The sequence below is a fragment of the Loxodonta africana genome, chromosome 1 (assembly GCF_030014295.1).
Source record: "Loxodonta africana isolate mLoxAfr1 chromosome 1, mLoxAfr1.hap2, whole genome shotgun sequence".
Classification (NCBI taxonomy): Eukaryota; Metazoa; Chordata; class Mammalia; order Proboscidea; family Elephantidae; genus Loxodonta; species Loxodonta africana.
In genome coordinates, this window is record NC_087342.1 from 233,850,936 (window position 1) to 233,865,015 (window position 14,080).

The following is a 14,080-nucleotide window of genomic DNA, read 5'->3' on the forward strand; positions in this document are numbered from 1 at the left end:
GAGCATGTCATTAAAAGTCATGTATTTAGGAGGGTAATATTTTTTGTCTTTTCGTTTTCTTTGAAGAATTCCTAAATATGCCCGAAATTTACATATACTTTTAGTGATTACTTGACTAACTTAATACAATGAAATTTTTTTTCTCTGATTTGAAACTGAGGCTTCTGTTTAGAATTATGCCAGAACTGTGTTTCTGTGGACTCCGATTACAAATTTTTTTTTTAACAACTTTCAGTGCAAGTGTTTTCTTGCTTCTGCATGCATCTTAGTCTCATGAAATCTTAAAAACATAGATGTATCCAATATGTGGACTAAATGCAATCTATTTTAATGATCTCGTTCATTTTCTTACAATGGCTTTTTAAGTTGTGCACATTTATTCTTTAATCACACTGGGAGAGGGAAGCCATTTGCATTTGGTGTGCTTTGGCATTTTTGTGTGATCAGCGCATGTACTAATGATTTCCTTTTGTTTTTCTTCCTTCCTGCTTTTCCCTTTCTTTTTTCCTACTGCCCTCTCATTTTTCCGTGTTTACACTGCTATCTCTGTACTTCCTTCTAAATTTCTTTGCTTACTGTAGCAGCCCTTGCCTTTTCTCTTGCAGCAACAGCCCAGGCTGCTCCAAGGATTATTACTGGCCCTGCGCCTGTCCTCCCACCAGCTGCCCTGCGTACCCCGACGCCAGCTGGCCCTACCATAATGCCTTTGATCAGACAAATACAGACCGCTGTCATGCCAAACGGAACTCCTCACCCAACTGCTGCAATCGTCCCTCCAGGACCTGAAGCTGGTTTAATTTACACGCCCTACGAGTACCCCTACACGTTGGCACCAGCTACATCGATTCTTGAGTATCCTATTGAACCTAGTGGTGTGTTAGGTAAGTTATTCTCCCTACATGGTTAAGAGACATCCCTTCATAGTTTTTGCTGCCCTAGACATTGAAATGATCATATCACATATAAAGAGGCAAGACAAATTTCCATGAGGAAAGACTGACACTTGAATTTTGCTTTTTCTCAAACTCCCAAAGAGTTTACTCTTTTTAATAATTGTACCTTAAATTTGTTCAAATTCACGTTGTTTTATGTCTGGGTAAATTTTCTCATTTGCCATTACTAAGGTCATTCTGAGTTTTAGGTCTTCCCCACATCCCCATCACCCTATCACTGAAAAAAGCAAACCAAACCCACTGCCGTTGAGTCAGTTCTGACTCATAATGTCCCTATAAGATAGAGTTGCCCCATAGGGTTTCTGAGGCTGTAATCTTAACAGAAGCAGACTGCCACATCTTTCTCCTGAGGAGCCACTGGTGGGTTCGAACCGCCAACCAAAACAAAAAGAACAAGAGAACTTGGCGGCTGAGCGCTTTAATTACTGCATCACCAGGGCTCCTTTGCCCATCACCACCACTACCCAAATTTAGATTTCTTTGTTTTTGAGATTTATTTAGTTGCTGGCTAAATTCTAAAATTCTGTGTGAAAGCATTTTGAAGTCTTTATAAAACTTAAATTACTGTGAACATTTCTTCACTTTTTCTCTTCTGAAACTCTAGTTAGTACTAGACTTAGACGCTCTGAATGTCGATAGTACAGTCCATGATTGATGAGTCAACCCAAGATGCTGGATGCAGAGTCACACTTTAGGCAGAAATGAAGGTCATACTGTAAACGCTTAGTTAAGAATTGCAATACATGAACAAAAAGTGGTGTGCTCGAAGACATTACTAATGCCTTTTTTTTATAGAGTGGATTGAAATGCCAGTCATGCCTGATATTTCAGCCCATTGACTTGCGGGATGAAGGACTAGAATACAGCAGCCGTAAAACACGACCAGTCAATGTGGAACACACTGTTCAGTGCAGCCCCTTTGTTTCACCAGACAGAATCCGAATAATTGTTTTTTTCTGAATTGTATATGACCTTGGTGCTGCATGCATGCTGTTTACTTTTAGGACGTTGATTTTTTTTTTTTTTCCAGCATTAATACTGATTTATAAAATATTTGAAAGTCTTTAATGAACGTGGACACTAAGATATAAACTCAAAAATCCATTGTCGAATTCAATAAAGCCACGATGCTCTGTATGTTATCTGTGTGTATGCATGCACTCAGGAGCCTTTTGTTTTATGAACAAATACGTTTTATTGTACATGTTTTCCGTTCACCACTAAATCATTGTATGAAGTGATGACAGGTCAGAGTTATACCACAGAACTGTCTAGGAGAGGCTTGTTTCTGTTGCACATTCTTGAAGCATTTTTTTTTTTTAAATAACATGTAACATATAACCTTTGTAAGTGTTTCTTTCCTATTAATACTCTGTCCTGTGACCCCCGCATGCTCCTTCCCCCCGAGAACTCCTCTCTGCTGCACCCACAGCATCTGTTGCTGAGGAGTTTCAGGACTGGGCCACCCTGCGGGTTGTGGCCTCTGTGGGCCAGATCTCCCTGGTGACAGTGTAGGACAGTGAAAAGGGGCGCGGGGAGTTTCCTGCTTAGAGACAGAGACAGGCACTGCAGCAAAATGTCTCATTTTAAAGCAATGTGGTTTTTGTTTTGTTGAGAAGTTTTTTTTTTTTTTTTTTTTTTAATAAAAGCCTAATTATTAGACTGACAAAATTAAAAGCAAAATGTGTGGATACCAAATTGGCACGCATAAGGTGGATAATAATGAGCACTAAATGAAAACAGAAAATGATGATTTGATTTAAATTCTCGCTTTGCCACCTAAGCAGTCAACTGTGACATTGACCACTTGGAAAACTGAGAAAATTATTTTAAACTGCTAAGTTATAATAAACTTGCACACAGATAACATGCATGCTCTATGTCAATTCTCACATTAAATCACATTAAAACAAGCAGTGCCCTTGAAGACAGCCGCAGACATGTGTGTTGGTAGTAGTGAGGAGATTGGTATCAGCGTCAAGTCTTCACTGGTGACTAATTTTTAATTCCCTTCCTTTTATCTTTAGGTATGGCTTTCCCAACGAAAGGCTAAGAATTCAAGAACGGTCTTAACTGAACCCTCATCAGATCTGAATTTAACAAATGCTTAGTCTCAGCAGCCTCCGGGGGAAAAAAAAGCTTAGCCTAGCAGTCAGTGACTTACTTGCACTTTTTGCACATAGATATAAAGTAAAATTATGTGATTAATTTGGTTTAGTCTGCAACATGACACAGTAACTGTAATTTATAAAGGAGTGTATAGTAGTATACTGACTGCTAAGTGTACTACACTGTTTGCTTTACTAATCACCTAATTCATTGCAGTTCATGCTCATTGACGCAGAGTGTAAAACCATGATCTGTAGGCTTTAAGAATTGCTTTTAAACCTTTGTAAGTGATGAACTCTGGAAGTGGTCTTAAGGTTAGCAAACAATTGTCAGTATTGAACGTGGCATCATTCAAGTAGGCCTGCTGCAAGAAAGGCACTTCAGTGAATATGTGACTAGTAAAGCTTAAATGGGTCTGTAGAGGTCACGGCACCCTGTAACCTGGGATTGTAAATGAGTGGACGAAATGGGTTAAGGCCAGGATGTTTGAAATGAATGCAATATTAATAGATGCATATATACGCGACATAGTATGGTTAAGTTTAAAACTACTGTGCCTTAACGTGTTTCTTAAAACAAACTTTTGTAGTAAATGAACATTTGAAATCCATTTTGATAAACCTGCTGTTAATGTTTTTTGTTTTGTTTTTTCCCTTGTGAATGTTTCTAACTTTGTCTTGGTAATTGCGGTTTAACTAGGTGCGGTGGCTACTAAAGTTCGGAGGCACGATATGCGCGTCCATCCTTACCAAAGGATTGTGACCGCAGACCGAGGTCAGTGTAGTTCTGCAGTTCTCGTTTGTAAGACATGCGCTGGGGGTCCGTCAAATTTGCAACACCACACCTGATGGAAACATGCAATAACTGCTTACCTGCACACCGTCTCTTTTCTTTTTCTAAATTCATTTGTTAGGATTGAGAGATTTAAGGGTTGGGTGTTCGTTTCCAATTTTTGGTTTTGCTTACTTCATATTTTAACTGAATAAATTCTGTGTTAGGACATACTATGGTTTATTCCCACTAAAACATACATTAGTCAGTTTGGGGAGCTGAGAAAATGTGATGTTGCCCCAGTTATTTTTCAGTAATGACATTTGCTAAAATTTACCTTTTAATTGTTGTAAAACTTCTGGTTGGTTTTGCAAAACAAATTGAGCGGATGGTGCTTTAATGAGAGAAGTAAAGGAATGTATGCCTCCTGTGTACTTTTGGAGAAAACTGAAGATTTGGCTTCATTTTCCTGTACAATACTTAGGCCGCAGTATGCGCCTGAGGGTGTGCATGTCAGGTACTCAGCTGACGTCAGCAAAGCCAGGCCTGTGAAGATAACTGGGATTGGTTGGGTTTTTTTATAAATCAGAAAATCAAGTCCCTTCTATTAACGTTTCTCTTGCCAAAATGGATCCTCCGATGTTTGTCATTTGCTGCTAAACTATATTATCTGAAGGTAAATTATCTCTTGAAGTTCTGTGGTGGTATGAGATCCAGCTGTTACCGTATATCTTTTTGGACTAACCTGTGACTGGAAAATAAGTCTTCATTTTTCTCCTTTTTACCGTTTATAATTTGTGTCCTATATATACCCTTGGACTCTTTTATAAATTATTAAGTTTTTTGAGGAGTGATATTTTCGGTTTATTGACATTGAATTGCTTTCTAAGTTTTTTCATGGCAAGATAGGAATCCCAAGCAAGGTAGAAAAGAGCTCTTTATAAGCTTCTATCATACTGCACATTTTACTAATTACATTGATGAAGGTCTCTCATGTTGGTAGGAAAGAAGTGGTAGGATTCACACTCCGATCGTATCATCTTCTCTGAACTTTGTGCCTGCTTTACATTGTAACCTTAAAAACTGGTGGTAAATATCGGGCACAGCTGTTGTCCACATCAGACATATAAGGCCTTCCCAAAGGCAGCATTTACACACCATGCATCAAACGTAATTAAAGAGCCTTGGAGACTTCCAACTAATACGTACCTTACTTGCAGTGATTATTCAAAGAACAAAATAAACCTCAAGATACAATTACTCCTTTTAAGTGTGTTATATGCCATCCTTGCAGCAGCAGAGCAAGTTCCCTAGGGAAGAGAGAAATTAAAAAAAAAAAAAAGTCTCATTAGGCTTAAACTGGATAATTTCATGAATAATTTGAAGCTTTATTCATATTGCAAATGTCTAAAATAGTTTTAAAGAGTGTTTTACGGTGATTTTTATTCTGTTAACCTTTCCCTGTATGTCCCCTACACCCCCCCCCCACCCTTTTAGGCAATTTCTCATAATTTTACCTTTACATAGTAATTACTGGCCTACTGAGTACCCCTGTGCCTTGAAATGGTTGAGAATATTGGAGGAAGATTTTACTGTATTTGGAAAATGATAACACATTCCATGCTTGGCTCTTTTGTACTTCCGTGTTCTCATTAGTCTGTCACTGTTTTTATTCAAAATGCAATGTCAGCAAACCGAAATGGTGTTGTTGTTGTTGTTGTTGTTTTTTAAATAACAGAATACTTGTACTGCTGTTAGTCTCACTGTATGTACCCATTGGGTCTAAGGGAGATGTCTGAAGTCCTTCACTTAAATTATTTTATTATGATACTACTGTGTTCTCTATTTTTTGAGGGTTTTTTTTTTCTTTTGCTTTGTTTTTAATCTTTTGAAGAAAAAATTAATATAAACATTCATTTACAGCAAGGAAACTCAGCCCTTGAACATATAACCATGTGACTTTATATGAGCATTTAGACTATGGCGCATGGTTGACATATACCTAGCTCTTTACTAAACATAAAAGCACCTCTACACGTATTTCAGAGCTCAATTGGAAGTTTATAAACAACCAGCGGACTTTTTAGCTGTAACAAGCTGCACGGTTTTGCACGGCTGACACGTGTGTCCTGTAGGGGCCAGGGCTTGGCAGAGGATGTGTTCTTGGTGTCGTGGGATGTATAAATGGTGGTTGGCATTGTTTATATATTCCACACGCCCATAAAATCAGTTCCTGAATAACAACTTTACAAAAACCATTGCTTACATAATTTGTCTAAGAAATATAATACCATTTTAATCAAAATTTAAAATAATTTCAAAAATGCTTTAAGGTTCTGTATTTCTGGAGTACCTGTGAAGTGGCATGGTTATACCATGTTAAATATTTATTTGCTTTTTTGATTTTGAAACAGCAGTTTTTATTTTAAATAAAAGTCCACTGATTTTTAAGAAATTCAGGGAAGATTTGGTTACATTGAAGATGCCGTATTTTTGTAGTATTTATAGAGTATCCTAAATGATAGACTGTAGAGAGCCGTTTTATTCTGTGAAGGCTAATCAGTCCATTATAGAGATCATGTGAACTCTGCAAACGTGACCCCGCCTGGGTGTTGCTGTGTAGAGTGGCACAGAATCTAACTTTGCCCTGAGCACCCTTTCATTCACATCTCCTCTGCCTTAGTCACAGTGGCAACAGTACAAGAAATCTATGAAACCTCAGAATATAGTAGAAATAATTAAGCTGTTGAATGAGTCTTAAAAATCATACTACTGTTAAGTGGACCAAGGTTGGTGGAGCAGAAGGTGGTAGAGGCGGAATAAGGAAGGAACGACACAAAGACTTTGGGGATGGTGACTTTTCCACTTGAGAACTACTTTATGTTTTACTGTAATTTTTTTATTTTATTTTATTTTTGTTCTGTTGTTTTGCAAAAGAAAATAGTATTTACAGGTGGCTTCTTTTAAAATATAAAATGATAAAGCAGGAATGTATATGAAGTGTCAGATTTTATTGTATTTGCAGAGTATTAGCTTTGAGATTGAATAAAGAAAGCTGTTTGTAGTTTCCAAATGCCTTATTGGTCTCAATTAGAAATTTCTTCTATTTTTTGATGTACTTAGAGCTTTTTGAGTATAGAATTTTAAATGGCAGGATTTTACAGTGTTTACATGCAAGTGCATTTTATAAGTGTTCTATATGTGTAAAATAGTATTTCAACTGGAAAGTGTTGGCTAGAGCAGAAGGCCTGGCCTTTTTCTGGTTCCCATGATGTTGCTACACTGCTAGACCACAGTTGAGTGTGCTCTGTATCATGAGGCCAAGAAGTTCCATGTTGTTTGTAAATAGAATAATTGAAAAAGCAATAAACGTTTATTGAACAAAAGAAACCTTGTTCGGCCCAGAGTCTGTGTTGAACCAGAGTGCTGATAGAAATTTAAATTTCCTTAGACTCATGTCTGTTAGTCATCAGTTATTAATAACCACACCATCATTAATAGTTGCTTCAGTGCTTGCATCGGAGAGAATACTAATGCTTAATAGCAGTCAGACACCAGTAACCGCGCTGACTGTTTCAGGGGTCTGTACCCCAGACCTACTCATTGTTGTTGTTTCCAGTTTCTTCCATTGACTGCTACTAACTATTAGTTGTTAGTTATATTTTATTTCTATTTTTCCTGTTAACCAGTTTTTTGTTTTGTTTTATTTATTTTGGAGGGGGGGGAGTGGGCTCTCCTTCATTTGTTCAAATCATGATATGAAATTGTCATGATTTTCATTGTATTCTGTAGATGGTGTCAAATCAGTTTGTCAGAATTAAACATGCTTTTTTTTATTAGTTGTGATTAGTTTTTCATGTTGTCATTAAGCCGTCACTAGCTGAAACTAATCTCTTCTCTATCTTTTCTTTCTTTTTTTGTTTTGTTTTTTGTTTCTAACCACCCAGCCGCCACCGGCAACTAACCTATGACCTTCTGACCTCTGAACTCTTCACCCAATGATGACCTGACCATGCCTGCCTGCTGATCAGTTAACTGGTAATCGCCTTTGCTTGCCTGTCGTCAGCGCAGCGAGCTGAGGCACTTGTCCGTTCGTCTCACCATCTAACCAAACAAAAGACAAAGAAATTGTTGTCCTCCAAATCAGCTTTTTTTTCCTGTTTGGGTGAAAGCGGTTCTAGAACCTGCACTGAATAGTAGTAAAGCAATAAGGCCCAACTCATCCCACAGCACTGGTCACCTTCCATACCCCACCCCAAGCGAACGGTAAGAGGCCTCACTTAGAGGGGAGACAGATGGTCTTCAGCCACTCAGTGACAGGCAGTTACTGTGAGAGACTTCCGGAGCCTTCCTTCTCTAGTGGAGTCCCAGCTCTCTCTGAATGTACTGTGTGGTGACGCATCATGCATGCTCCTTTGGTCAGGGATGTCATTGGTGAAGCAATCTCAAAAGTATTCAAAATTTGACATGCTCTTAGTCACTACAGTGCCCTCAGAGGGCAGACGTTGCCGCCTTTTTTACATTGCCTGCCAAAATTTGAAGTGTTAGAGGAAAGTGTGCCATGAGAGAACAGTTCACGAGGAATTTTAAAAAGTAATACAAAGAACAAAACTGCAACACTATTTTTTAAAAAAAGTAACTGAGTTAAAATTACTGACCCCTTCTTCTACACCTCCTTAAAAAGTGTGTGAGAACAAGGTACATGCATAATGTGTCACAGTCCTGGGCAGACCCTTGCGATGTTTTTTGAACCTCCCTGTACAGAAAAGCTCGTTGAGGATGTAAAGCCATGCTTGCCTACTTGCTGTATACATGTAATGAGGTTGTAGATAAAGTGTAGTGCATTGAAACAAATGAACAAAAGTAGATACTTTTACTATACAAGGGTGCTGGTGCAGAAAAAATATATATATTTTTGGAAATGTAGCATTTTATACTTTCAAGTGTTATAAAAAAAGAAAAAAGAACAAAGAAACCCTTTATTTCATTAAATGATTTTTTCTGGTGGTTGTCAAGAAACAAAAGACCAAAAGAGCCTTTTTGTCTTTCTTTTTTATTTTTTAAGTATTGGAATAAGTCTAAAGAAAAGAAAGTGCCTTATTTTCCTTCATGGTCATTCAGTCAGTGTCTCGTGAGAGCAGCTCCTCCCTTGGAATGCAGTCAGTGCCCGTGGCTCAGTCGCCCAGAGTGTGAGGACAAGGTGGGAGGGAGGGAGGGAGGCAGGAGTTGATGGCTTGAATTGGACGATTCGGGCCACATTACCTTGATGCAAATTTGCCAAATCTGATACTGTGAAAATATTTGATAACTTTTCTAATGCTTGACTAGTAAGTTTTAAAACATCATTCTTGTGAAATCATAACTGAGTACTTTTGGTTATTACAGTCTTCACTGTAAGCCCAAAGGATGCTGAGATAAAAATTACGTGTGATTTTTTTTGTTTAAACTGAACATCAGTTTACAGACAAAATTAGAGCTTTATTTTATTTGGAAAAGGGGGGTACGTTGGATTTTTTTATTAGTTGGAGATAATAGTATACTGTGGCCAACCTCTTCACAAAAATGAATCTTTGTGACCATCATTCTGAAAAAGAATGTTTTTGAATGACCCAAATTTAATCAGACTTCTTTGTACCATACCAGATGACTGGTATAGTCCATCTCTTTGCTGGTCTTAACCAACACACACCCCCTTTTTTTTTCCTTTTCTTTTTTAACTTAAAAGGATGTGAAAAACTAGCATCATTTTGCATGTAAAGGATCAACTACATTTCCGTTTAAGCGTCCACTTTCTCATGAAGTTGAAAGAGTCGGTATTGTAGTTGAAGCCATTTAATGTGCGTAACGCCTACACCTAAATACTTGAGTTGATGATCATTAACTGCTCAGTACCAGACATGGCAAATCTCAAGTGACAGTGGCTGCCTAGCTTATCAACTCGGTCCCTCTTCCATACCTTCACAGCTTCAAGGTCAAAGGTCGGCAGTCAGCTCAGTGAGCACCTCCGTGCGTGGTGACCTCAGCCATCTTGTCTCACTTGGAAACCGTTTTCAGTTTATTTACTATGCAATAGACATTCATGGTGTTGTACTCAGCTAGCTTTGGTTTAGCGTGCCACTGCTTTGTCTTCCTGTTACACATACAGTTGTTTTGATTTATTACAATATATGCTGTGCCATTTTGATTTTTGTTTGGTTGGTTGAATAAATTCGCGACACTCAAAACACTTGAGGTGATAGTTGTTAAAGAGGATATACCAGTATTTGATCCAGTTTCATCTCAACTATGTTATACCTGGGTATTTTAGATGTTTGTCAAAGGTCTTTTATTGGGAAGAAAGTAAATGTATGAAATAAATGTTTGACATTTATGAGTAATGTTGGCTCTGAACAAACTTTTGAAAACTTAGTTGACAAACTTTTGGATCAACTGAAAAAAAAAAAAGCATGACTTTTGAATGCCTTGGTTCTCAGTATTATCATTCTTTATTGAATTTATTTCTTATTAAAATATGTAGTTTTTAAGATTTTTTTTCTGACAGTATTATGTAATTTTTTTAGAGTGGGTAGGTGGGAGTGTCGCTTGTATGTTACCGTACAGCTGACATGTATTTCGTCTATTCTTTATTATCTTAGTAGTTTCATGCTCTGTATGTACCATAACCAACCTATTGCCTATGAGAAACATGTAAGATAATGTATTTACAGCCATTGTTACAAGTTTATAATGTATTTTTCTATCTTGTTTTATATGTATGTTATATAACATTCAAAAAAATTTTTTTCTTGATTGAGAAAAGGATACAAAATGCAAAATCCACAATTTTGATAACTGAAAATTGCCCATTGTTTTGCAGTACTTTATTATATTGGGTGTCTTGTCTTTCCTGGGCTTTTAGTTAGCTAATGAATGAATACATTAGACACTTTTGGGTTTTAGTTGGGATTTTACATAGCTTGCATTTTAATTCTTTGGTTCTTTGCTGTTTCTATTAACCCATAGCATTATTTTAATAAATGTTATAATACCAACCTACTAACTCTGGACTGTGTCTGTTTATTAACCTTTACATGTTTAATTAAAATAAACAAATAAAGACAAAATAAAGTCTTGAGTTACTGGACTAACCCTGAAGAACGTGACCACAGATAACCTAGCGTGACTTGTTTCTGTGTTGTTTGTCAGCTGACAGTTCCGCACACTACTGTTAAAATGGCTTCGGTTATTCTGGCCTTTGACCTTGCGGGGTAGGTGCCAGCAGGGATGGGAGCAGAGTAGCCTTCGTTTGAGGAAGCCGTCTTCTGGTCTTGCACTTGCCTTTCAGCGTCTGCGTTACTAATGCCACACTTTCTTATTGTTTTCTTCTCCGAAATAATCACTGTCTGCTCGCAGCAGAGAAAGAGACTCACTGTCACGACACACCTGGAGAAAACCAGTTTGATTCTTTGTTGAACCATTTCTTTTAACTTCCACAAATAGGTGTAATCTTGTGGTCACCTTAGGAAGCCAAGATTCTGATTTTGTCTCATCAGTATTACGGAGTTTTGTTTTAATTTGACATTTTTCTTTTGTAAAGTGCTGGACTTTAGCCAGCTGCTCCTGTCGCAGGAGCACCACATAGGTAAAGTCAGAGGCCAAAAGGGCTCTGTCTCTCCTGATGGTTCACAGCAAGCCCTTGGTCAGAGCACCGCAGCCTGTCTGTCCCCAGGAGGCCAGACAGCAGCACTGGGTTTTCTTCCAGTGCATTTCCTCTCACTTCCAAAGCACAGTCCAGAAAGAGCATGAAGGCAGGAAAAGGCAGTGGGGGAGAACCCAGGGCTCCTGTGGTTACATACGGGTGACATCCTGTATGCAAATCAGTTTTGAGAAGATTTCTTAAATATCTTCATGGTTTTCTTGGCTGCAGCCTGGGTAAATTGACCTCTGTTTATGAATTCTTTATCTCTTGAGGTGTATTTTTATTTCACAGATACTGTTAGTACTTTCCTTTTCTGCGAAACAGTTATCCTGCTAGTAAAAGTTCTCAGGATGAATCTTTGCATTTGTAAATAATGGTTTATTTTTGGAAATCACGTTCTATTTATTCTAAAGTTCTTGCGGGGGGCGGTGCTTAAGTAAGTCACATGTTACAGAAGATACAACTGTACCAGTGTACTCCATCCCAACAAATCAAAGACTGTCAGTGTTGCTCTATTTCATACATGTTTATATGCATATATGAAATAGAATAGTGCCAACAGCTGGTTTACTCATGACTAAGATGGCCGTTTGGATGATGGAGGTAAACACGGTCGTTTCTTGGATGGAGAGCAGTGTTCTCGCTAGGCACACAGGGCGTTGATACGCTGCTCCTAGTCAGAGTTACCGTTGCAGTAACAGTGCAGAGTACTCTTCTGTGAACATTTGAAGAAGTCTGTCAAGCTGCTGATACTCCAGCCGCCATGGTGCCACATCACTTAAACTGATGACGAGTTTCTGTGCAGTTACTCTGCCTTCTGTATGAAGTCTATAAATGCAGTCTCATCTCATTTTCAGTTAATGGTACTTTATGTATAATTAGGTTGTATTGTCACCTTTTATGTTGGAAAAGTTGTAAAAGCCAGTTTTTTTAAAGGTGAAAATAACATAACAAATCCCAGTTTTTACAGGGTGTAGTGGTATTAAACTTGAAACTACCGAATTCTTATAATGATAGAATTCTAGAGTCCATTTATTGCTTTATCCTGTTATTTGACTAAATAAATGGAAGTTAAGCTTTCAGTCAGGAAGTTGGTGAAATTAATGTACTTAGTAGCTGATTTTTTTTTTTCTCACTTAGGCAAAATGTCAGGGAAAAACTGTAGGATGACAGCAGGTATTCACGGAAGGTTTGGTGCCGTAATTACAAGCGCAGCCGAGTCCACTTAGGAGGTTACATGAGCACCCTGTCTGTGAAATCAGAATGTGTGGATATATTCACAGAGTATGTATTTGGGTAAAGTTAGTGACTACTACATGACCATAGAGGGTCTGGACTGTTTTATTTTCTAGTGCACTAAGAGCAGACACTAGGTTTAAGTGAAGTTCTCTTCTACCAAATCACAAACCTTTTTAACAGCACAATCTAACACCTTCATATGGGACATTCAGACGTTTCTCTAGATGTTCTGATTTCTTTATTTGGCCGGGGTGGGTGCGTCTCTTTACCCCTAATAACAATTAGCTGTTACAGCATTTCCAACAAGTAATTTTTCGGTGGAATGGAACAAATTGCCAAACTACAAGTCACTGTTCAGCAAAAGTTAATCAGAAAACTTTTGGAACCACAAACTTTCTAAGAAGTACATAGAGTAATTTTTTCAGTGTTGTAGAGTCTTTTATTTAAAATGGAAAAATAATTTTACTCATTTATGAACAATAATAAATGCTTTTTGGAAATACGTGGTACACATTGGTCATTTTACCTGGGGTTTCTTTAAATGTATCTAAATTGAAATATTACTATTATGAAGAGACTGAACAAAATTATATACGTACCTGGTACTCAATGCTGAATCAAACTGGTTCCCCTGAGCACAGTCCTTTCTGTGTTTCTGCTGCACTACTAATTGCCCGGGAAGGGGAGAGGGCCACTGAGAGTGGAGGTGGGTGGTAGGTGCAGCAGGTAGCTACACACACAAGTGACTTCACGCTGCCTACGAGTGTGATGTCCCTTCTTGGCAAAGAACACCACTCTGTGGAAAAAATCTCAGCTTCCAGGGCAAAAATTTATCTTTTTAGAAATGCTATTCTTAAAAAGTTTTGATTACCAAATACATCTTTTATGGCTTATATTGTAGTAGTGTGTATAAGACATTTAAGATTTTATTTGTGGACATTGTATATATTTATATAGAAGTCGGAATAGGTCTTCCCAGGTCACATGTGAACGGAGAACCACCTATGACTGTACGTGAAATGCAATAAACCAACTGGAAAAAATGCACGTTCTTTCTCCTCTCAGCCAACTGCAGTCAAAATGCCGCTCATTCCCCCCCCTCCCCGGAAAGTATATGTATAAATATCAGAATAAAGAATGCACATTTTCATTTTTAATTTCCTCTGATGCTTTTAACACTATTGAAGAGAAACGGTGAGAATCGGGCATTCTGGAGTTCTAGTGTCACTAGCTAAAAGGGAATCGCCTGTTTCCTCTGATTTCAGTGATGTTAGTTAGCAGACTTCTGCAGGGTTCCTGCCAATGGAGGTGATTAGTTTGTAAGGAACTC

At 38.0% G+C, this 14,080-nt stretch overlaps 1 protein-coding gene across 7 annotated transcripts in view; it reads left to right on the forward strand.

Annotated features, from left to right (window-relative positions):
- QKI (QKI, KH domain containing RNA binding) overlaps window positions 1-13,245 on the forward strand; it is a 156,277-nt gene extending 143,032 nt beyond the window's left edge. Inside the window, exons 6-8 of one of the 7 annotated variants that reach the window (XR_010323259.1) lie at window positions 582-881; window positions 2,981-3,836; window positions 7,781-13,245. Coding sequence is in view for 6 of the 7 variants with exons in the window: in XM_064293119.1 (XP_064149189.1) it covers window positions 582-881; window positions 3,762-3,910 (449 nt within the window). In the remaining variant the exon portion in view is untranslated. Of the gene's footprint in view, window positions 1-581; window positions 882-1,748; window positions 6,907-7,780 lie in introns of those variants that run through there. The other 6 variants (XM_064293122.1, XM_064293120.1, XM_064293121.1 and 3 more) reach the window with 6 other exon arrangements.
- Window positions 13,246-14,080: the final 835 nt, after the last annotated feature.